Source organism: Ruditapes philippinarum, unplaced genomic scaffold (assembly GCF_026571515.1).
Source record: "Ruditapes philippinarum isolate M1 unplaced genomic scaffold, ASM2657151v2 ctg2752_1_1_1_1, whole genome shotgun sequence".
Classification (NCBI taxonomy): domain Eukaryota; kingdom Metazoa; phylum Mollusca; class Bivalvia; order Venerida; family Veneridae; genus Ruditapes; species Ruditapes philippinarum.
Genome location: NW_026859253.1, coordinates 2,941 through 30,111, shown reverse-complemented (window position 1 = coordinate 30,111; position 27,171 = coordinate 2,941). Strand labels below are relative to the sequence as shown.

Here is a 27,171-nt window from a genome sequence, read left to right as displayed (position 1 = left end):
GGTATTCACTTTCAACAACATATTTGTACAATGTTCACACAATCTATCCTGTCTATCTATACATCGATAACAGCCAGTTTCTATAGCTAGATTATGACTGTTTGACCTAAAGTAGGAAAACAATTTCACTAATTCGTCACTTTCATTTTTATTTTGATATTCATCTGATTCAAATACAGTTTTAAATTGAACATAAGATAATTTCTGCAAACTTTTTGAATATGAAGTATGCCAGTGTTGGATAATTTGATCTCTCAATCTCCTTGACAAAGAAAGAAAATATGTTACAACTTTATTAGAATTATATCATATTTTTACAGAGACAGCCCAATTTTGATCATTATTACTATTGCACTCCGTTGAAAATAACAACTTATACATAAATGAATCTGAATTTAATTTTAATTTAGTGTAATATTTTAGAGATGTTTCTTGGCAAATAACTGATAAGGGGAATCTCCCTACTTCATCTAAAACAATGCTATTTCACACCTAATATGAGTTTGCAAAATTTTATATGAATCTTACTAGAATCAACTTCTTTAGGACAATATATTCCCCATACTTCCGCTGAATAAAGCAAAATTTGTGCAACTAGGGAAATTTAACAGTTTTAGCTTCTTTATAATATCGACATGTATTCTTGTTAAAAGACTTGACAAATTGTACATTGCATTTAAAGCCTGATCAAAAAGAATCTTAGCTGTTTTAGCAATGTTACCATTTGAAAAGAACGTCAATCCTAGGTAAGCAAAACCGTCTACAATATCAATAACATGATCATTAATGTTAATTAATCTTTGCTCTCGTGATTTACCTTTTCCGTAAGCACAAATTTTGACCTTCTTTGTATTGATCTTTAGCTCCATTGATTCGAATATTAATACACAGTAAAGGTGATCCTGTAAAGTATTAGGACCGGTAGAAAATACAACCATGTCATCTGCATAAAGCAACATAAATACACATAATAGCTTAAGATCCTAATCTGATAAACTATTAAGGCCAATGTTTTGCATACATCATTTATGCAGACTATAAACATTATCGTTGTGGCTCTCTTTGTTTCAATCCAATAGATGTATCGAAAAATTCTAAAAATAATTTTAACACATGAAGAAATTTTTCATATATTCTTTTTATCACATTCACCATTTTTCTGCTAATGCCTTTTTTTAACAAATTAACAAATAATGTTCTTCTATTAACTGTATCGAAAACTTTTTCGTAGTCTATAAAAGCACATTACCACTTCTTTTTATCATGTAACATTTTTTTGATAATAAAATGTAATAAAAATATACAATCGGTTGTGCTTTTTTATCTCAGAAACCGAAATGTTTTCACAAAATATTTCTTCTGTAACGCACCATTTGTTTTTTCCTGTTTCTCAAAATAAAGGAAAAAAGTTTAGCCATACTATGTACAAGAGTAATACCCCTTACTAGGATCGAATTTATAACCCTTTTTGACAATAAGAACACAATAATCCCATTGGTCCTAGAATCAGGATAAACACCTGCACCATGGATAATGTTAAATAATGTCACTTAGTACGGTATGATGAAATGTTTAGCGTCAATAAAAAGTTCGACCACAATCTTATCCGATGATGCAGCTTTATTTGTATTGCATGAAGAAATCTCTTTTAAGAATTCATCTACTGTGATTTGTGTATCTAAAACTTCTACAAATGTTTAATCTAAATTTACTTCTAAATCATTTATATCTGTATTTCTAGGCATAATGATTAACAAAATCATCTAAAGGAACATTACCAGTTTGTAATCTCAGTCTGACTTCAGAACTTATTAATTCTCTTCCAAATTTCAAGAAAGAAATATACATGCATTGAAAAAAGTAAAATTATTTTCCATATTCTATCATGTGAAACACTGTATAATCCAGAGGGCGACAATGCTACAGTGCGATATTGCGATGACGACTATACGACAGTGCGATGACGACAATACGATAGCGCGATGGCTACAAAGCGATAGTACTATCGCACTATCATACTGTCGCCATCGTATCGCATTAACGTACTGTCGTCATAACGTTATCGCACTGTCGCCATCGCAATATCGGATTGTCGTCATCGCACTGTCGTATTGTCGTCATTGCATTGTCGCCATCTGGATAATAAAGCACAACCCCGATGGTCCTAACGGTATTCCGTAGAATTTCAACTTAGGTGAATAGTTCCCTATCTCTGATCGAATGATTATTTCTATATATTTTTTTGTAAAAATTGTACGTTTAGGTCAACCCGCGGAAAAAGACATCCAGCTGAATTTCTTTTTTTTTATTCTGGAATACATCAACAAAACCTTTTTTATCCCACTATTAGAATAAAAACGTTAACGAAATTGTTAATTTATAACGAGGATTCTGTTGTTTAAACAAAGCATTTGAAAATTACAAAATTCATACAAATGTTGAAAACACAATAATTTCTTCTATGAAATAATTTTTGTGTGTAAAATTGTGTATATTTTCTTAAATATAAATAAAAAGGGCAAACTGTGCTTGTAAGATAACTGATATAAATATCTTACTGAATGACCCTTTATTTTCTGTTAAATCACTCAACCATTGTTTAAAACAAAACCCTATCCTTGATTTTGCATGCCTCTTTTAGATAAATCAAAATCGTTTATTATTAGTGAACATGCAAGTTATTGCAAAATACTGTTAAACTTACTTTAATACGTTGATTTTCATGTCGGTGAAGGTTCATAATTGTAAAAATAGAAAACATATCAACATCCATATGGTTATAATATATTCAATGTTAAATTTAAAAATTTAAATCCGGGAAGTTTTGTTAAATTTAATAAATCATTTTAAATTCAAATTGGTACATTAATCTTTACATGTCTCTCGTTTCTTTAACCCAAAAAGGCAAAACGGAAAATTAAAAAAAAACTAACAATAATTACAGGCTGAAAAGGCGCCATGTTACATAAATACAGAATATTTAATGAGTGTAAATTCAATACTGAACGTTTTGACCGAGTTAAATAAATTATATTGTGCGAGTCTCTGAAAAAAAAAAACAGTTATGAACCTACACAAATATAATATTCTATTTATCACAAACACAAAATAAAGACTGTTTAAAGTGAAAGATAATCATTTTTATTGACTCGCCTATAGTATAACTCTAACATTTAGCGCGTCTTAGCACTATGTTTGTTTAACGCAGATGCCTTCTCTCCAAAATAATGTATATGCACGGCTAAAGCGGCATGTTCTTTATTGCGTCCGTGTTAGCTCATTAGATAGAGCATTAGTTTCGTAGTCCAAGGGTCTCTAGTTCGATCCAAAGACGAGGCGAAATTTCACCTTGATATTCAATGGTAAATAGCCTCTCACCGCTGATTAGAATAGTCGACAGTCACTTACGGTCAAAAAGGGGTCAATACTGGCCAGTTTTCAAGAAAAGCGGTATAGGTAAATCGACCGCCGAAATGAGCTTATATGTGTTTAAATCTGCGGTTCATTTGTGTTAAACAGATAAGTAAACAAGTAAATTTATTCTGAAAAATAGCGTAGGCTTTTTTTCTTCTTCTTTTTTCTTGTTGGATTTTAAGTCGAACAAACACATTATATGTCATAATCATAGCGACCCTTCAGCTTGTATGATAGAGGAAGACCTCACGTGCCCTTCTGTGTGTTATTTCAGGCACAACAGGGCACATGAGTGGAACCACCGACATAGCTTTCTCACATGAAATAATTCGAAGACGCATGTACGGCTCGAACCTTCAGCTGTGTGAAGAAATTGTTTTGAACTCAACCTTAACCACTCGCCCATGGAATTTATACACAGAGTAATAAAAAATGTACAAGTTCATGTTAAATGTTGAATTCTGCTTAAGCCAGTGGTAGTGGGCGTGGACGGTAGTTTGCACTTGACAGTACCGTCCATGAACAGGCTCAATCAAACCGAGCCTGCAACATTTTCAATTTTGCCGAGTTAGGGTTTCTTTGGGGATTATTATGTTCTCTATTTTAAACATTTCAACCCGGATCCTATATTTTTTATCTTTTTATCGTCAATATGTTAATACTTTAAGCTATGATTATGATTTGTCATCGTGGTCGTTGATATGCTTCATCATTTATCAAAGTTATTATTGTATCCATACATTAACAAAATTAACAAAATAGATATTTGATATGACATTGAAATGAAATTAAATGCAAATGCATTTATATGTAGGCTTCTAAAATGATATATATTGAATTAAGATGATATGCATACTTCTTAATTTACCTGTATTTTTTTTTAATCTCATAATATACCATGAATAAGAATGTTAACAATATAATTGAGCCGCGTCATGACAAAACCAACATAATGTGTTTGCGACGAGCATGGATCCAGACCAGCCTGCGCATCCGCGCAGTCTGATTAGGATCCATGCTGTTCGCTGTCAGTTTCTCCACTTGTTAAGTTGTAATTGAGTTGGTAAGCGAACAGCATGGATCCTGATCAGACTGCGCAGATGCGCAGGCTGGTCTGAATCCATGCTGGTCGCAAACGCACTATGTTGGTTTTGTCGTGATGCGGCTCATATTACATTTACAAGAATAATATTTTTTCATCATCATAGGCATCAGTCTCTTTATCATCATCCCCAGCATCGACATCATCATCATCATTGAAAATTACTAACAATAATTACAGACTGAAAAGGCGCCATGTTACATAAATACAGAATATTTAATGACTGTAAATTTAATACTGAATTTTTTCACCGAGTTAAATAAAATAAATTATATTGTGTGAGCCTCTGAAAAAAAAGCACGGCTAAAGCGGCATATTCTTTATTGCGTCCGTGTTAGCTCATTGGATAGAGCATTAGTTTCGTAGTCAAAGGGTCTCTAGTTCGATCCAAAGACGAGGCGAAATTTCACCTTGATATTCAATGGTAAATAGCCTCTCACCGCTCATTAGAGTAGACAACGGTCACTTACCGTCAAAGGGTTATTACTGGCCAGTTTTTAAGGAAAGCGGTTTAGGTAACTCGACCGCCGAGATGAGCTAAAATGTGTTTAAATCGGCTTAGTAATATCTGTGGTTCATTTGTGTTGAACAGACATGTAAACAAGTAAATGTATTCTGAAAAATAGCGTAGATTTTTTTTCTTCTTTTTTTTTCTTGTTGAGATTTAAGTCGAACAAACACAGTATAGTTCATAATCATAGCGACTGTTCAGTTTGTCTGTGTGCTATTTCAGGCTCAACAGGGCACATGAGTAGAACCACCGACGTAGCTTTCTCACATGAAATAATTCGAAGACGATATATGCGACTCGAACCTTCAGCTGTGTGAAGCAATTGTTTTGAACTCAACCTTAACCACTCGTCCATGGAATTTATACCCAGAGCAATAAAAAATGACTTTAAACATTTCAAACCGGATCCTATTTTTTTCCTTTTATTATCATCATGTTAATACTTTAAATTATGATTATGATATGTCATCATGCTCGTTTATATGCTTCATCATTTATCAAAGTTATAATTGTATCCATACATTAACAATATAGATATTTGATATGACCTTGAAATGAAATTTAAATGCAAATGCATTTATATTTAGGCGTGTAAAAAGCTATATATTGAATTAAGATGATATGCATATTTTTTTATTTTGACTTTAAACCCTAATTATATACCATGAAGTCGAATTTTAACAATATGAGCCGTGTCACGACAAAACCAACCTTGTGCGTTTGCGACCAGCATGGATCCAGACCAGCATGCGCATCCGCGCAGTCTGTTCAGGATCCATGCTGTTCGCTATCAGTTTCTCTACTTGTAAAAGGGTTGTTAAGCGAACAGCAAATTTTATTTTGACTTAAACGAAAAAAAAAAAGGATAATAATAGAAAACAACATAAGTACTGTCTTGTGTGTCTGTCAATCATACTTCTAAAAAAACTACGGGTCTAATTTTATCTAAACTTCACACCAAATCACTAGTATATGTAACCTGGTACAATTAAGTTGCGATGTGTTGGGATCACTTTTCCATTGTCTGTATGCCCGTCCGTATGAAGGTCGTTCAGAATATTGGATGAAAAATTCATCCGCGGACATTAAAAGCTTAAACCACATAGATTATCATCATGTCATTTAGAAGTCTTGTGATGTAGTATTTATTACTTTTACCTATTCATAACTGATACACATTTCAAGGTAAAATTCCCAATTGCAAAACGGTCTTGCTGTTTGAAAGTATCCATTAATTACAGATTGAAAAAAAATCATATAATTCATGATAGATAGATAGATAGATAATTTATTGACGTATACATTCAGTACATAGTCATATTACACACATTTATATAGTACAATCAAACACAATATCATGGTACATGAACAAAGTTGTAGCACAAATTTTCAATTTACATATTTTTGGAGAATGAACGTTAACACCATTTAGTACTAAAGTGAGCTTATCTATTATAAAGCGTTTACATTCTTAAAGATATAAAAAATGGATTTTAAACTTAATTATATGCTGTGATAAGATTCCATTTAACAATGTTTCATACTAGACACATTATCAAGTAATTTCAAGAAATAAACAATATCACATTTAAATACAACGAGACAAATTTATACATTGATTTACAGAGCATTTAGTAGTTCAATTCGATGTTTTGTAGCATAATACAAATATTTACCTAAACCTATTATTTCAGACTTCTTTTCAGTACTTAATAATTCAATCAATTTGAACATACTTGGTCTTCTGTAGTAGTATTGCTTAATGTAAAGAGAACGTATATTAGAGTAACTAATACAAACACATATAAAATGGAATTCATCTTCTATTTCATTACTATCGCAAAGCTGACATATGCGTTCCTCTCGGGGTAATCTATTAGCACCATATCTACCTGTTTCAATCCGAAGTTTATGTGACGATAATCTTAATCTTGCTATGCAATTTCTATAAGTTCTGTTAAGGAGAATTTTCAGGTAGTTTGCCATTTCAAATGAATTATGCAAATGTACATATATATTACTTAACAATAATTCATGTTTGCATGAAGGTAAGCTTACCCGCTTTTCTCGCCTAAACGGAAGGTGTTATTGTTTGTTACAAGTACAATAGCAAAAAAATACCTATATGGAAAGCATCTCCTTTATATCTTCGACATTTAAATTCATCTAATTCGAACAATGAATATGTGTTCAGAATAGTAAGGTCAATCATAAATCAAACGATAATTAAACTCGACGTTATGATTGTAAATGCAAATTACATTATATGCAAAGAAATAAGTCATCTGAATGAATTTTCATTTTTCTGGTTACAGAGAATTATGTCAGAATAGTATCTTATATCTTAAATATTGGTTGTTTGTAGGTAAAATTTAAAGAATTTGTCAAAATCGTATGCCTAAGTCTTGTTTTGCTGGCATATGGAGAACAAATATAGAAGCCAAATTGTTATATTAGTAATATATATGTCTTTGACCAGCGACTAAATATTCGCAAAATTCGCGGTCACTAACATTGGGCGAAATATTGTCTCCGCGTTAACGCCATCCTTATGAAAATCGCTAAGTATTGTTTACGCGCAAGTTTCTAGGAATACAGTATCAAACACATCTTACAGTAAAGCATACTTTATTTGTTTGCATTTATGCAGCTAATAATTTTTTTCGTTTTCTTAGAGGACGTTTCAAGTGTTTGTCTATTATTGAGTGTCACATCGGCCATAATTGTATTGGTAAAGACACAATGAGTGGCATATATATGAGATATAATGATTTTAAGAAGCTGTTGATTCTTTTATGAGATGCTGATGTAATTGGAAATTTAAAACCTTTAATAGATGCACGTAATACTCCCAATGAAAGCCAACAGTACTTATCTGATTCAAGATTACTATAACGCGCTTTCGTGAGAATAATTTCAATCTTTCCAACCTTTTAATAACACTGTGAGAAGTGCAGCTCGAGATGGTTCCTCAAATACCATGGTTCAATTTGCTCCCTTTACAAAAGCTACCACCATGTGATTGCTGAGGGCACTGCAAACATGCAGTGTGAACTGATAAACCCCAGCAGCCGATGCTCTTAACATGCCAGTTTTAGGCCGTCGTTCAGGAGAATGTACCACAGAGCTCGTAACTACTTCCTTGTATTACCCTAAGCCGGCTGGCAACTGTTGCCGACTAAGATCAGATCACGGTATGCCCTTTTCTTTATTCAGTCAGTAGAAATTTTGGGATTTGCCACAAAAAAAATATTTATTTCCAGAAAGATGAACAAGTCTGTTTTGTATTGTTTACGACAATCATGGGGCTTAGATAGAAATTAACATCAAAGAAAGAACAGAAATAATCCAATATTCTATCAGTTTATCAGATTAGTTGATTTTTTGTACAAAACTATTATTTTTATTACATTATTATTATTATTATTATTATTTTTATTATTATTATTATTATTATTATTATTATTATTATTATTATTATTATTATTATTATTATTATTATTATTATTATATCTCTACTGTATTATTATTATTATTATTATTATTATTATCAGTATCATAAGTAGTCATACTATCATTTTTGATTTTTGGTTCTAAATAAGACCATTTAATAAGTTATTGATAAAATCATTTTGACTTTATTTCATCACAAATTACATAAAACAAATAAATAACAAAACTAATCGAACGTTTATAATGAAATCGTAATCTTAAACCAAAACAAGCAACAGCACTGTCATACTCCCATAATGAACAACAACTAAACACTTTATATCGGTATTTAAGTTTATATCAATTTGAACAGACACCACAGTGCCACGATCTTCCTTTGTGCAACGAATACATTGAAGCTGACCAATACTGGATATTGGTCAGATGGAAGTAAAAACCACGTAAGGGGTTTATAGAGTAAACGGAATCCCCAAAGAAGCCCACAACCACACAACTGAAAATGCTAGGTTTGATGGATGGTATTGGTTGACATGATATGTTTTAAGCTCTCGGATATCCGAATATCGTTATTTCCGGACACTGTTTTTGAGCGCCGCCTTGCCGTGTTAGTTGTTGTTCTCATTTTTTAAGAATTACAAAACCCTAATGGCTTGGTAAGTAACGACTGAAGCAGAGTAACATATCATATATGTATAAAATGCTTGTGCCGTCTTATGCCCCGGTCACATATTCACGGATAATGCCACGGAAGAGCTACGGTCTAATCGTTCACGGATTACTACGGAAATGTGAAGTTCCGTAGTCCGCTACGGTTCCAGTACGGACACACAACGGTATGAGTACGGAGTCCGACGGATTTACCACCAAAAGCCCTTGGAGAGACACGGACTGTTACGGACCGACACGGTTTGATACGGAGCGACACGAATCAGGACGGACGCACTACGATACACTACGGTCTGCTACGGTATAAGCACGGGTTAGTACGAATAAGTACGGTCTGATACGGAGAAGAACGAATTGATACGGAGAAGAACGAATTGCCACGGATCTATACGGACCTAATACATCCGTCCACAACCTCTTGCATGCTCATTTTCAAAATGCCTCACAAGAAAAGAACACAATCATAGAAAAGGAATTGCAGAGTTCGGAGAGGATTCGGCATAGCCGCGTCCGACCCCCGAGACACATCAGGTCCGATTAAAGTGAATTTCTTGAAGGACGCTGGATCCTCAACAAGTTCGGCCATGAGAGCCTCATACTAAACATGAAATATTCTTTGTAAAAGCCCATCTCTAGTCCACCATCTTGTCTGTCTTCTCTTACCTAATTAGATATGGACTAGTAATCATTAATGAAAAATGTTGATCAATACTGCTTCTCTTTTAATTTTAAGATTTGCTGTTAAGTGAATGTTTATGTTTTAAAAATATGTAAAAGCTTGTTAATTAATCTTATAATCACTCAAGGGCCAGCGTCCGAGGCTTATGAGACACTTCGTTTTATGTACATATTTACTCCAATTGCACGATCCAATGTTTGTAAAATATGTAACATTAAATGTTATTCTATTACTTATGAATTGTAGTACGATTTTAATATATTTTACCATTATGCATGTCATCAAGCAGCTCGACCACTGCCACCAACTCCCGCATTCTGAGTCATTTCAATATAAAGTTGCAGCCAGTAAATGGCAATTATCATTTATTGAATGTTCCCGCAAATATGTCTCTTTTTAACAAGAAGGTAGTATTTATACCCTTGAAAAAGTACATGATACTTAATTCATCCGTACTAAACAGTGGTGGACCGTACCATTCCGTTCCGTTTCGTGTTGCAACGCAATAAACCGTATAAGACTGTGCTAATCCCTGCCTCTCCGTAGTACAACGTATTTCGATCGTGGCTTTCCGTGACAATGCCGTATTAATCCGTATTAAAACCGTAGTTTATACATAGGGTAACCGTACAAATACGTAGTTCTCCGTACTTAACCGTGGAAATCCTTGACAAGTTGGTGGACTACGAATCAGTACGGACCAGTACGGTTTTCGTACGGACCAGTACGTGTCAGTACGGTTTAATACGGACTAGCAGGGATACGCTACGGTTGATTTTTCCGTAGCAAATTTTTGTGCATGTTCAAAAATTGTCAAGGATCGCTACGGATATTCAAGGACTACTACGATTGATTACGGTAACAATACGGAGAGCTACTGACCAGTACGGGTAGCTACGGACGATGCCGGAATAAATCCGTTGCTCTTCCGTGGGCGTATTCCGTGAATATGTGACCGGGGTATTACAACAGTTATCATATAACCATTGTAGTACATTATGTCACGTGAAAAAATACCATCATCTTTGGTCTTAGTGTGTTTGCAAACTTGAACAATCATCAAAGTTGAGGGGTTCATTGATAACTGCCGTGTGATGAAACAAGTCAAGAATATGAGATCAAAGATTAACAAAGAAGAAAGACATACAATGAAAGACATAAAAAGCAAAAAAAGAGAGACGTTTTTATAATATATATAATTTTAAACAATTCATTCAAGGTAATTATTAAAAAAAAACAATAAAAAATTACGTTTGTCAGATATTTCAAAGGCCAACGGGCAGGAATGCTTAACATTTTACAACAATCCATGAAGAGGACTCTTAAAGGAAGAAAATAAGATATGTAGGTTACAGAAATATACACTGTACTAAGACAAGCTCTATTGAATATAACATCTGAAAAGGAATAATATGTAAAAATCAATTACGAAAAATATCGCATGCAGAACTTGTATCCGGGTAGTTCTGTTATCTTAAAATCTTAAGTGCATCTTTCCGAAAATATACAAAACATGTAGTTAAGGTGACATGACTATCACATTAAATCTAACAATTAACCATGCATCATTTTGAAGATCCATTTTGGTTGTTTTTATATTATTATTAAAGGCCAAATATGTCTCAGAAATGAAATGGTTTTATTTTTATTTATCAAAAGTTCTTTATTTTTGATGGCCTGTAAAAGTTTTAAAAAGATGCTCATTACCTCTACCATATTTTGCTTCTGTTGTTTTCTGGCAATTGGTACAATGATAGTCATATAGTTATTTGTATTGAAGTCAAAATACTTCATGTGTACTTTGTTTACATTTTGCTACTATTATGACATAAAATTCCACTAACAGTGCTACTTTCTTCAAATATACTTTGTACAATTATTTCAACGTTACAAATTTCATTTTTGGGCTTTCTAAAACTGTAAACATTTACTTCTTTCTTAGGCATAATGTGCCTTTAATCCACTAATGTATTACTTGCTAAATTCACGTTTGACTGCATGTTACTGTGTATCTATATGCAACTAAACATATAAATAACACCCGATGTATTTTGTAGGCGTTTCGTGGTTAAAATAGAAAAGATAGAAAAAATGTTCATAATTTCCTAAACCATGGTGAATATTTTATCATACCATATACCATACCATATAGATTCATGAATCAAAATTTGTCCCATCTGCGGACCTACTTCACTTTAGTGTTGTTATATTTTTATGGTCCTTCGGGATCAATGTTGCCAGCAATATTAAGCGTTGAGAATTGAGTACCACTCAAGCCGGTGCTAGTGGGCGTGAGGGATGTTGCACTATTTCATTATCCCTCATGTACAGACTCAGTCAAACCGATTCTGCAATTTTCATGTAATTTTGTTGTGATTAATGCTTACGAGGGATCACTTTGTTTCCAGATTTAAAAAAAGAGTACTTAATGACATCACAAAATAGAGTTATAAGAATCTCTAAAGAACGTTCAAATCACCAAATTAGAAAATTCTGTAGGCTCGGTTTACATGGACCATAATTCATAACCAATGTTAACATGATTTATAACACTTTTCAATTTCAACCGAATTTCAAGTGGGGCTACCTCAACCAGCCTTAAACGGAAGTTTTGGTTTGACCATTGGGAAGGTTGAAATAATGAATTCTTCTTAAACCCGTGCGTGGACAGCAGTTTGCACTTTCAAACCCATGAAAGATCATTTTCAATTTTGCCGTTTTAGGCGTTTTTTAGGGATTCTGTTTTTTCTATATTTTGAAACGTAACTCCAAAAAGATCCGATAACTTTTTTCCTTTGTTGTAAAAGTTTTGTTTCCACTTTATTTTTTTTTATATAATATTCAAAGTACTGAAACAACATCGAATGCTACTGTCGTAGAGTTGTAGAGGACAATCTATGCTGGGGTATTTTTGAGTATTTTTGTTTAAGCGCTGATTTATGAAGTGAAAATGTTTTTTAAAAATATAATTTACTTTGATAAAAGTAAATTGTTTGATTTGTGTATCCTAAGCAATTTTTAAGGTAACTGACTTGCTTTTTGTGCATTAAAATTTGAGTAAAGAAAGGGTTTTAATTAATAACTGTTAAATTAGAAAAGGGTGTAAATTTGGGCCGGGCTTGGAACCCTAAAAAAATATTTTTCTTTTTCACACAAAAATTTTTTCGTATTAAAAAAAACCCAACCCAATTTTTTTAACCCAAATTGTTTTTCTCAAACAATCCAAAATTTTCAATTCTTTTTTACTTTAAAAGTAATGAATATTTAAATTCCTTTGAAACAATCTTTCCGGGTGCCCCAAACCGCCCCTGTTTTAAACACCAAGTTTGGACGTTCCGGCTGTGGCTTTTGAAAGGGGGTTCTTTTGAAACATAAAAAATTTTTTTCTCCCAAAAAAAATGAAATTTACAATTAAATAAACCTTTCTAAAAGTAAAATTTCAGTTTTTCGCTTAAATAAATAATTTAATAAGATAATTTGAATTTATATGAACACATAAAACCTGTGTTTTCGGAAATGCCATAATTTAAAAAAAATTTAAAAAAGAAGAACTAGAAAACTTTAAAACAAAAAAGCGTAAAATTTTCCCTTCTTCAGTCGAGCGAAAAATTATTTCATTTTTTAAAACCATGTTGCACCTGCGAATTTTGTGTTTTTATTACTACAAAAGGGTTCATCAAAAGTAAATTAAAAGACAAAAAAAAACTTTTTTACAAAACAGGGAGCTTTAAATAAAAAAACCCCTTTTTATAAAGATAAGAAAATCAAAAATACTTTTCAGCTTAATGTTTTTACCTTCTGTTGTAAAAACAAGTTTGTGATATTTTAACATAAGTACATGTATTTCAGTATTTTTAACATTGAATATTTCAATAATTTTATCTTTGAAAGGTGCATCTTATCACTGTTAGGCCTTCTTCAAAATAGCGTCCCGAGTGCTATTTATAACGCGTCAATAAAATAGAAGATCAGGAAAACAATTGTGTATAGAGAGCCACCGGTATATTAAAGGTATCGAGAGGTATCAAAGGGTTTCCTCGTCACATTTGTATCATATCGCCGGAAAATCCATTTTCAACCTTAATTGTTTTGGTTTGACGATTATATGAAACGATTTTGTAAATTTCTATTACATTTTAAATAAATAACGGAGAAGAATTTCATAAGACATGTTGTCTTTCATTCTTATCCTGTCTTTTAAGAATATTTGAATTGCTCTCTGTATATTGTAAATTGTAACATGTATATATATTCTGAGACCTCTTCATATGTATAGAAAATGAAATACTAGTAAGAGAAAAACACATTCAAATAAATTTTCTTTCATTTACACAGGGAAATGTAAGTTTTACATCCTTAAAGTAGTCACTTAGAGCATATAAGATGCTTATAATTTAACCTAAAAAAAGTAGCGTTGAATGTTAAATTATTTGCTTATCATTAACCTAGCAAAATGTAAGTAATTGTAGTATTTTGAATTTTATACAAAGTTTTAATCAAAACAACTGACCTATTGCAAATGGTAAAAAAGCCAATGAAAGATGATTCGGGTGAATGGCCAATGAGTTACTTTTTGGAACCCATAAAAGAACAGAACATAAATAGTAAAAAGCGTTTCAGAAATAAATGTAAAGGGGGTTTGTGGAGAAAAATTTGCCTTTCTGACACTTCTGTTCAAAATGAAAAACAAACAGTACAGTATAATCTGAACAGTCTTTAAGTTATTCTGTTTGGATTCGCCCCTATTAATGTTATCATATCATTTATCATTATCACTTTAAGCCGGCCTAAAATTGGATAATTTATTTGTTAAAGGAAAAAAAAAGTTTTTAATTTCGAATTATTTGATTTATTCTTACTGACTTTTTCATGTTTAAATGTTTATTACCTTGTGACAACAATACGATAGTGCGATGACTTCTTAATGGGAAAGGGTTTTCTTTGGCGTTTTTGGTAGAGGAGTGGGTTTTTGGTGTTCGGGTTTAAAAAAACTAAAACAACAAATTTTTAAAATTGGTTTTTAAAATTTAATATGTTTTCCAAAACTTGTTGAAAAATTTTATTTTTCTTAAAATGCTTATCAAAACCCAAAAAACCCAAAAAATTTTTTAAAACCCTTAAAAAACGGGCCTGGAACAAAAGTTTGCCATTTTCTTGGAAATTTCCCGATTTTATTTTTGAGATTTTTTATGTCATATTTTTTTAAAAAAATTCTTTGCCCTTTTTCTGTTTGAAGTTTCTTTGTTGTTATCATTTCCCTTTAATTTTTACTAGTGATCCCTATGCAGTATTGTTTAACCTTAAAAATTACCCCAGTTTTATTTAAAAAGGGAGATTGACTGTAATTAAAGGGTACAAAACCCTTTTTACCCCCGGAAACGTATAAATTTGTCAATATGTTTAGGATAAATTTACTAGGCAAACAAATTCTTTAAATAAGTAATCTATATATGTGTAAAATTTATCGGTTAATACATTATATATCACATAAAATATACACAATGTAATTAATTAAGCTTAACCTAGCCAATATACCTTATATCATACAATACATTCAAGAGAATGTGGTGCATACAGAATAATAAAATGACTTCTAACATCAAGTATGATCAAGTGAAACAGAGATGTGAGAAATAATAATGAGTAGCCAATGGTTGGTGGTTAAAACTGTATAATTCAGCGTGTGCGACAATTTTCCTGAACTTTGACGCCAAGGGGAGTAAGTCACTTTACATTCAAGATTTTGAAACCATAATTTATCTCACATGGCAGAGACACAATAGTTTGTATATAAATAATTTTAAACTTAGCATTTAAAAGTTTATATTGGATACAGAAAAGCACCAACGTTACAGCTTCAGACTACGTTTTAGCTCACTTGAGCATTTAAGAAAATGGTATCTCCTCCTCAAACCTACACCAATTGGATGAAACTATTGTTATAAAGAGCGTTTCCCCCTCGTTCAAAAATTAAACCAGCGAGCCCTGGTTAAAATTCCGATGCTCTCCAATTTAAGCTAAGCGGACGGTCCACAACAGGTTTGAACAAGTAAGACAAAAACAGGTTAGTGCGACATTCTACTAATTATTCTTGTTATATATCAAATACTGCTGTGTTTCATCATGTGTTGATGATATTAATACTGTGAAATACAGTGTCCAAATCAATTATTGTTTTTCTATTGATAACAATGTTGCTAGTGCATTTTTAGTAAATACTAATTGACAGATACGCTTTTGGCAGAACTATTCCGTACCTTTAAAATACGCTTCAAAATTAAATATAATCAGGATAGCGATATGCCAAGAGCTTAAGCACTATCACGATTTGTATACCTGTAATTATTTTCATTTGATTCCCTGACTTCTTAAGACATTTATCTTGACTATTAAAGTCACAGGTCTGCCAGAATTTGCTTCATCTTTTACGGGCTCTATGGCAGCCAGGAATTTCTTTCTCCGCTCTATCAGGTCCATAACGTTCCCCCAATTTAGTAAAGAAATTGCTTTACCAAATGACCGAGTATTGCGCGAAATGTTATATAGCTATAATTTATTCAATAACATCATTGTTATTAGTTTAAAAACTTGTTAAACTAAAGGGTCGTGTTCAAATTAGTCTTTTGACGCCTCATATGTGATATGCAGGCTTAATAACCTGTAATTTGCCTTTACAAATTCTATTTTATTTAATTCAGCCCATTTTTTCACGTTAAGGACTCATGCAGGGATGTTGCACTTATTCATTATCCCTCATGTACAGTCTCAATCAAACCGAGTCTGCAATTCTCTTGTAATTTTGTTGTGATTAATGCTTCCGAGGGATCACTTTATTTTCCATATTTTTATACTTTACAACAGCAGGTGTCAAGTGCTGTGTGGCAGCTGTAAAAAATTGCCCCGTACTTCACTTCAGTGTTGTTATATTTTTCTGGTCCTTCGGGATCATTGATGCCAGCACTATTAAGTGTTGAGAAATGAGCACCGCTCAAGCCGGTGCTAGGGGGCGTGAGGGGTGTTGCACTTATTCATTATCCCTCATGTACAGACTCAATCAAACCGAGTCTGCAATTCTCTTGTAATTTTGGTGTGATTAATGCTTCCGAAGGGATTACTTTATTTTCCAGAATTTTTTACTTTAGGGACCATACGACTCTTCTCATTGAATGGGACGAAAGTGTCACGTTGAATATGGCATGTAAACGCTCAGTTAAAAGTTCTGAAATACGGGTTTGAATAAAAGCTCGAGCAAAACAAGGTTGTATATTATGATATGCATTATCTTTTGCAACAATGAAGTATCTCATGCAACTGTTTTGTGCTGGATTCAACAATTTAGAAATCGACAAGAGTCAATTAAAAAGATGCCTGTAAGTCTAGTAGAAAACGCTCAATATTTTTTATTACAGTATCAATAAAGTCAAACTTATCATTGACAATAAGATGCCAGTCTTTCACTTTCCCAGATAACCCATATCGCAGCGATATTAAAAGGGCCAGCTCATGCGATTCTGATTAATCAGGTAAAAGTGAGGCGAATAACTGTTGTCCGTTGTTTTTCTGATCGCAGATCAGGAAATACAATGTTGACATTAAATCTCAGGAAGTTCCGAACAGCGCTTCCCGACAAACCAAACAACAAGTAGTTCTCAAAACAGCTTAAAACTAGCGATATAAAAGAAAGAAATATTTTTATTTAGTTATACGTATCCAACAAATTACAACGTATTCAAATTTTAAAAGTAACTCTGGCTTATTAATAAATGCATAATCACAAATCACGCGGATGAATATCATTTTAATCAATGAAAATCGCTTGGCTATTTTCGTAAAGCTTCGGATTATTGTGATTGGAATTAAACGCAAAATGAACATTTGTTATTTAGACTTTCTGAAAAATAAAGCAAGGGTGTTGCCTCGAGGACAGGGACGAATTTAGGGCAGTCGACGATCGATAATCAATTTCTTCCATAAGTAACGGTCTTATAAGTTACACCCGATAATTTAATCGAGGTTTACAAAATGCTATTGTTAGCGATGTCGATTACCGAAAACTTCAGCGCGTATTACACAAATAAATCTGACTGTCAAGCATTGAAATATATACATGTCGGACTGTTTTGGCGGGAAGATTTTCGCTTACTTTTTTTATCAATGTTCAACAAAAGGTTAATCGTTAACAAAACACCTCCAAATTAAAAAGGATTACAAGCCCTTAAAAGGAAATTCTAAATTTAGAATTATTTTGTTTTATTTATGATCGTCTTCGTAATCTTCCCCGTTGTCCAGGGGTAACACGCTCGCTTAGGATGTGAGAGGTTTAGGGTTCAAATCCCAGTCGAGGTAACTATAGTTTTTCTTTTTCTTTTTAGCGATTTAAATATTCTTGGGCAAACCATGGGTTATGCATTACCTCCCCTTTGAAGGGTTTTCAAGTAGGCTAGAATCACTTGTCAACTTCTTTGAAATGGTTCAAACCGCAGAAAGGTCAACTTTTTTTCTTACCTTTGTTCTCTTTTTCATTATTTGGGTATCTCTCAGATCCCTTATGGAAGAAAAAAGTGTTTGATTTCAATTATATAATTATTGTAGGTAATTATTTGCTAAATAATGCCAAATTTATTAGCAAATATGATACCAGCTACTTAAATTTTAATTACTAGTAAATAAAAAAAAACTACACGGTAAAAGTATTTTAAATTTCGCATGATCAACTAATATACTGTTAAGAAATTATAGGCAAACTTTGAAATCAGCCCCTTATTATGGTAAATTTAAGGGATATTTTGAATAAAGGGTTTTTATATAGTGAAATGGTCAAATAAGTGTTTAAAGATGGTCGGGTTGGGTAACATTTTTATACATATGAAACATATTTTACTAAGAAACGATCATTTTGCTCGTGTAATTTGTTAACTGAATGTTATCATTTCTTAACAATGAGCAATAGAAAAACATTTTTCATAATGATGATATTAAAGAATATTTGGAGTTTCCCCATTTCTTAATAAAATGCTTCTAACAGCAAAGTGTTAGTTCAGAAATATATCCATAACTCATAAACCACACGAAATTATTTTTAGATTTTGCAAACATGTGACCTTTAAGGCAAATAACTGTTCTATGTTGTCAATTTTACAGTTCTTATGCAAGGATAAAGTGTGACTGTCATAAAAAAATGAGCGTAAATGATTTCATGATGCAAGTAGAAACTCTAGTCATGCAAGGTTCCTTATGTATCAAAGTCAAACTATTATAGTAAAAAAATCTAAACGCAGTCTCTGCAACTCGATGCAAGATAAATTATAGTATATCAAAATAAACTTATATATCTTGCAGCCCTTTGATTTTACCTGTAGTAAATGATGAGATAGCTAACTTTTTATTTTACGCCTGTTCGCAAGAAGATTTGGCCTTCAATAATTTAGTCCACCATGTATTGCGATTGACAAGTGTTTAAAACAAAGTTGTATACGTTATCCAATAACAGGAAACTGTTGTCAAAATTCCTGTTTCTGATGCTGTTCTGTCATATCCATATATTAAAGAAATATTGTGTCAAAAAGGATTAAAAACACTAACATAACTCGAATTAATAAACGACTACAACAAGCATACAAAAATAATGATTATGCTGTTATCTGATGTCGAAGATAATGTTGATGATGGGGATGATGTGATCCTGAAGTTTATGACGATGATTATTAATATGATGATTATCATGATAACAATGACGATGATTATTTACTTATAATGATGATGATGATAATGTCGTTTATTATGATAATCATGGAAAATGTTAATATGATTGTGTATTATTATATGATATATCACATCAAAATTGTTAAACATACTCAAAACAGGAATTGAATAGTGAATAAATTATTTTATATTAAGGTACACATGTTATCTGTCTTATACTCAGCGCGCTGTTACACAAACACTGAAGACATTGAACAAATGAAATGCAGTAAGATAATAAAAGGAAATGTTAAACAGTTTTTAGTATTAAGAATGTTTTGTTACTAATTATACTCATATGTAATGTATTACATTTTTATCATTTGAACATCCGAAGTTTGCGATTTTTGTATTTAGCTTCCAGTATTTTTACTTGCTGATTTTGACTTTTGATGATGGTGCCCTACATAAAAAGCCACGTTTCCTATTTCTGCACTTCCATTTGGAGAGACAGGCATCGTATTTTTCACAGTAATTCAAAATCTGTGAAGGAAATTAAAAATGCATTATTCACGCAATGAGATGACTTTAGTTTATTACCTTAAAAACGTAACGATTTTATTTTCGTTTGTGTGTCACACGGACACGCACGCACATACATACACGCACGCGCGCGCAACAAACACACACACATTTAAGCACACACACACACACACACACACACACACACACACACACACACACACACACACACACACACACACACACACACACACACACACACACACACACACACACACACACACACACACACACACACACACACACACACACACACACACACACACACACACACACACACACACACACACACACACACACACACACACACACACACACCAAACACACACACACACACGCACGTACGTTTTAGACACTGACACGTATTACTATCATTCACTTAAACTTGATTAAAAACTTATGTATACAGATGTTTTGTTAACACATCAGACCATAAAACTTTTCTGTTATTTTTTTGTGAAATGAAAAAAAAAATTTCAGCACTGCATGTCAAGGTCAAATTCATTAAATCAGTAGTATCAAACAATAATTTAATACGTTTATGCGCACATCTAAATTATAGAATGCTTACCACTCTCTTGTGAATCTGAGTCTTCAGACTCGTCGTTTTCCTGTGTATCGTATAAGGAAATGTGCCACGTCCCTCCGCATATCTCGTCCTTATTTCCAGGACATTTAGCTGTACACTCTGAACCATTTGGATATTTTTTTATGTCATTCCCACAGAAACATTCCACAGTATACTGAAAAATATAGGGAAGTTTTAGAAAAATTAAAACTATGTCTTATGTGGTTAGTTAACACCAGGCCCAAATTCAAGATTTTTCTCCAGAAGGTGTAACAAAATTTCGACGTGATAATGTATATTAAAGATGGGTTTTGGCATTTATTAGTTTTCCTAAGGGTGTTAAAAATAAAATTATATCGTGGTCACTTTAAATATGAGTAATTGACCCCTTAAATATCCCTCTGGGTCTGACCACGGATTCATATCTAAGATATTTAGTTTTACCACTTGCAACTCGTAACATATTTGCAGAAATTTTTAATCATGTCTTATAGAATAATATTTAAACATACGATGAATGCCTCTCAAATATTAAAAAGGTCCACATTCCGTATAATATAATGTCACCATCATTAACAATTATATATCGTCAATTTCAAAAAAAGCTATTCATACTTATCTACCTCTGTTCCAGCATATCTGTATCCGGCAGCCTCGCATTTTTGTTTGCACTGATCGCCAGTGTTGTTTGCTGAATTTGGCATTCGGTGAGACAAAATGCGTTCGACTTTGTCTATATAGCATCCGAGGTAGCCCGATGGTACATAAACTGATTGTGATATAAAAGAACAGACAAGTATTTTAAAGTTATAAAACAAGGGATTTAATTACCTTTTGTGAACGTTACATGTTTTTTATGTGCACGCCCATGTTTTTTCTTGAAATATGCAAGAAATGAAGACTGCGTTATTTTGGTTAAAATATTTAATACGATTTTACTTTCACTGCTGTTACCAAATTCCATTTTAAAAATGTACGCATATTTTTTGTTTTTTATTGATGATTACATTTTGTTTAAATAAACCATGATTATCAACCAGAAGCATGCAATTTAAAATGGGCTCATTTAATAATTGTCTGTGATTCCATTATAAGTTCCTGTTATTTATCAAAATTAATCAAGGATAATTTGAACAACAAATAAAGTATCAGTATACTCACCTTCTGAGGACTCCGAGTCTTCAGACTCGTCGTTTTCCTGTGTATCGTATAAGGAAATGTGCCACGTCCCTCCGCACATCTCGTCCTTATTTCCAGGACATTTAGCTGTACACTCTGACCCTTTTGGGTATTCTTTTATGACGTTTCCACAGAAACATTGGTCCGTGTACTGAAGAATGTTGTGAAGTTTTAGAAAAAACTACTTCGTATGTAATAAAAACCAGGCGAAGATTCGGGATTTTTATCAAGAATGTGTCACAAAGTTTCGACGTGATAATGCATTTATCAGACTGAGGGGTTTGGCATTTTTTAATCATTTCCAGAAGGTGTCAGGAGTAAAAGTATTACGTGATCACTTTAAAATCTAAGTGAAAGACCCCTTTAATATCCTTCTGGTTCTGACCACGGATTCATATCTAAGATATTTAGTTTTACCACTTGCAACTCGTAACATATTTGCAGAAAAATTTTAATTATGTCTTAAAAATATATTTAAACATACGATGAATGCCTCTCAAACATTCAAAAGGTCCACATTCTGTCTAATATAATGTCACCATCATTAACAATTATATATCGTCAATTTATATAAGCATCTTCATACTTATCTACCTCTGTTCCAGCATATCTGTATCCCGCAGCCTCGCATCGTTGTTTGCACTGATCTCCAGTGTTGTTTGCGAAATTTGGCATTCGGTGAGACAAAATGCGTTCGACTTTGTCTATATAGCATCCGAGGTAGCCCGATGGTACATAAACTGATTGTGATATAAAAGAACGGACAAGAAATTTAAATTATAAAACAAGGAACTCATATACTTTTTGTGAACGTTACATGTTTGATTTATGCACGCTCTTGTTTTACTTGAAAAAGGCAAGAAATGGAGACTGCATTATTTTACGATATTACTTTCACTGCTGTTACCAAAATCCATTTTAGAACTTCACGCAGAAAAACCAGAAGCATGCAATAAAAAATGGGCTCATTTAATAACTGACTGTGATTCTATTATAAGTTCCTGTTATTTATCAAAATTAATCAAGGATAATTTGAACAACAAATAAAGTATCAGTATACTCACCTTCTGAGGACTCCGAGTCTTCAGACTCGTCGTTTTCCTGTGTATCGTATAAGGAAATGTGCCACGTCCCTCCGCACATCTCGTCCTTATTTCCAGGACATTTAGCTGTACACTCTGACCCTTTTGGGTATTCTTTTATGACGTTTCCACAGAAACATTGGTCCGTGTACTGAAGAATGTTGTGAAGTTTTAGAAAAAACTACTTCGTATGTAATAAAAACCAGGCGAAGATTCGGGATTTTTATCAAGAATGTGTCACAAAGTTTCGACGTGATAATGCATTTATCAGACTGAGGGGTTTTGGCATTTTTAATCATTTCCAGAAGGTGTCAGGAGTAAAAGTATTACGTGATCACTTTAAAATCTAAGTGAAAGACCCCTTTAATATCCTTCTGGTTCTGACCACGGATTCATATCTAAGATATTTAGTTTTACCACTTGCAACTCGTAACATATTTGCAGAAAATTTTAATAATGTCTTAAAAATATATTTAAACATACGATGAATGCCTCTCAAACATTCAAAAGGTCCACATTCTGTCTAATATAATGTCACCATCATTAACAATTATATATCGTCAATTTATATAAGCATCTTCATACTTATCTACCTCTGTTCCAGCATATCTGTATCCCGCAGCCTCGCATCGTTGTTTGCACTGATCTCCAGTGTTGTTTGCGAAATTTGGCATTCGGTGAGACAAAATGCGTTCGACTTTGTCTATATAGCATCCGAGGTAGCCCGATGGTACATAAACTGATTGTGATATAAAAGAACGGACAAGAAATTTAAATTATAAAACAAGGAAATCATATACTATTTGTGAACGTTACATGTTTGATTTGTGCACGCTCTTGTTTTACTTGAAAAGGGCAAGAAATGAAAACTGCATTATTTTACGATCTTACTTTCACTGCTGTTACCAAAATCTAGTTTTTTGAAATTTATAATTCTTCTTATTTATTGATGATTACGTTCTTGTTTATGATGACAATGATTATTAACCCGAAGCATGCAATTTAAAATGGGCTCATTTAATAACTGACTGATTCCATTATAAGTTCCTATTATTTATGAAACTTAATCAAGGATAATTTGAACAACAAATAAAGCACAGTATACTCACCTTCTGAGGTCTCCAAGTTATCAGATTCGTCGTTTTCTTGTGTATCATATAAGGAAATGTGCCACGTCCCTCCGCATATCTCGTCCTTATTTCCAGGACATTTAGCTGTACACTCTGACCCTTTTGGATATTCTTTTATGACGTTTCCACAGAAACATTCGACCGTATACTGAAAAGTGTCGAAAAATTATCGTAACACGTATATACCATGCTATTATCTTGATTTGCCCTGATCTTAAATGAGAAAATCAGTCAATATATATCTAATGGATGTGGCACATAATTAAACATGCATAATTCACATTTACAATTATAACTCGCATTCCATTTGCGCAGTAATAATCTAAACTAATTGTCATACATTCATGATGCCTCTGTATATAATATTTTGATACTTGTCAATATAAGGTGACTTATAAATCCATTGGGCCGGGTGTAAATGTTGTTAATTATCATTTCATTAATTTTACACATGTCACTATAATAAACAAATCTTATCTTATCTTTCACGCATGCTTGATAGGTTTTACAACAGACAAGCAACACATATTGCTCATTTAAATAAACTAATGACACATTAACAAATATTTATTTATCAGTAATATAACCTCTGTTCCAGCATATCTGTACCCGGCGGCCTTGCATTGTTTCTTGCACTGGTCGCCCGAGTTGAGTGCTGAATTAGGCATTCTGTGAGATAAAATGCGGTCAGTCTTATCTATGTAGCATCCGAGGTAACCCGATGGAATATAAGCTAAAACATATATTGTTTAAATATTATATGATTCCTACACGTCATTGCTAAGGTAGTTTTATCTCTATTTGTTACAACATGCCAATCCAAGGGAAAATATTGAGTGAACAGGTAAAAATCAAAATAAGTTTCCAATTTTCCAAAGTTCCTTTCAAGTTATATTTTTTTGCATAAACGATAAATTACTCTCGCGGCCCAAAGAAATTACTGTAAATATCAACAGAAGCGTTCAGTTTATGAAAAAGAGCGGGCAGTCTTTTTATGTTTTAGACTGATTTATATTTAATCATGTACATTTTTGTACATTTTACAATATAAATTATTGGTCATCCATTATTTTAACAGTCATTTTTTTAAATATATAGTCAGATCAGCTCAAGAGAGACAATTAAACAATAAGCATAATATTACTTTAATTATCTCCATAGTTGAAATCATCAATCACGTGCCTAAGATAGTTAAATGTTTCTAAAAATGTACATTAATATTGTTGTAAATTCAATTTTATATCGCTTACTTTTTTATGAAACTAACAATAGTTCTTTTTTTACTGGAATAAGATCGACAGAAATTAATAACATAAATTCCTTTATAAAGTTAATGATGTCTTGTAAATATCATTAATTGGTACCTTTGTTGAAATTCCAACTTTTCATAAAGAACATTAGAAATATTACTTGTACTGAAACTTCCATTGCAGATCTACAAAAGTTTAGCTTAATTTTACACAAAATTACGTATGCAAATGATCTTGTTACATAAATTCGTTAAATATATATACAAACTCTAGTAAGAAGGAAGAAGGAATATTATTTAAAAATGTCAAAACAGATAATAGATAAAGGATTAAGATCTTCTTTTTGACAACATGTTAACATAACAACAAAATTGCGTTCTAAGTGGATTTCATAGATGAAAAGACATAAAGCAAAAAGGAGTGTCAGAAATTTTTCCAACTGATAAACTGAAATCTATATTTCAATCTTGAGATGTTTTTGTTACTCTTTTTGTACGACTATTTGGTGCAAATTTCAAAATTATGAAAAACGCCCTTGTAAAGTATCAATAAGCGAAGTACACATTCTATTCATCGTTGTATCTATAATATGAAATTATTGTTTAACTATCCGTTTAAACATAGATATGCATATTTGCATACCATAAGAAAGCAGTGTAACAATATGCATTATAGTAATTTATTATTTAATTATTACTGCATTTCCGCGTAATAGGTATGAGGGATCGGGGTTATCCCCGTCATTCCTTACATCTTTAATATACAATGTATATATAACATAATTATTGTGTTAATGTAAATAATAGCTTTTGATTAAACACACTTCTATGCATGTACATAAATATAAACATACATACAGTAAACGCATATATTTTTTAAACTATTTTGTTAACAAACAAACTACTACTATTTATTTTATCCAGATTGTTCCAGATTGGAGAAATATGGCCACTTAAATAACAGGGAATGCCGTAAAGCAACTGTCAGATGACGTACATGTAAATATTCTATCAGCTGAGAGTTAAAGCGAGAATCTACTCAATGTATGCAAATAACTGGCAAACCAAATAGCAAACACTGTGCAAATAGTATAATCAGCAAAACTGTTACGAATAAAGCAAGCTAGACTCCCGGGAAAACTAAAGCAAGCGTAACAGTAACAAGCCAGACTACATGTCATTTGGGCAAAACCTAGAAACGCAACTTGACTTAAAATATTTAAGTCCTTCTTGGCAAGCGCATAGTACTCCAGGCTTGATATATGACCAAAGCTAAAACTATGAATGACAGGTTATGAAAACTAGTCGAATTTGCCCCTTAACCGACGGAAATATGGTCATGACCCCGCCACCGATATCGGAGAAAATAGGAACAGCAGATAAAATTCAGCAAAATACATGTAGGAAGTGTAAGCAAATGAAACTTTATGACACAAATGGTCATGACCCCGCCACCAATATTGGAGAAAATAGGACCAGCAGATAAGATTTAGCAAAATACATGTAGGAAGTATTAGCAACTGAAACTTTATGACACAAAATGCCATGAAGTTTTTGATTCGCCTTATAAACTCTCAGCTAACAGAATTTTTCCACTGTACGTGACTGACTTAAAATGAGTGTTGCACAGATGTAATACTAATTAATGTGATATGAATAATGTAATATGAATAATATAAGATACCAAGCTATTTAAAGAACATTATAAAAAAGCCTGTAAAACATTTGTATTAAAAAAACTGATTACAACTTTCAAGTATTTTAAAAAGATAGAAAGAACAAGATTTACGACACTGACATTGTCTTAAAAAGCACCTTTAAATGTCATATTGATAATGTTTTTTTACAAATTCTGCACACATAGGTTGATTCATG

At 32.5% G+C, this 27,171-nt stretch overlaps 1 protein-coding gene across 1 annotated transcript; it reads right to left on the bottom strand.

The window, feature by feature from the left end:
- Window positions 1–20,639: 20,639 nt before the first annotated feature.
- LOC132755807 (uncharacterized) lies at window positions 20,640–25,551 on the bottom strand. Its single transcript, XM_060746725.1, has 9 exons — window positions 25,412–25,551; window positions 24,635–24,780; window positions 24,027–24,195; window positions 23,511–23,656; window positions 22,900–23,068; window positions 22,430–22,575; window positions 21,818–21,986; window positions 21,280–21,425; window positions 20,640–20,831 (listed from the first exon to the last, which is right to left on the bottom strand). Exons 1-9 carry the CDS (start codon window positions 25,473–25,475, stop codon window positions 20,640–20,642), a joined length of 1,347 nt encoding a protein of 448 aa, XP_060602708.1. The 5' UTR covers window positions 25,476–25,551.
- Window positions 25,552–27,171: the final 1,620 nt, after the last annotated feature.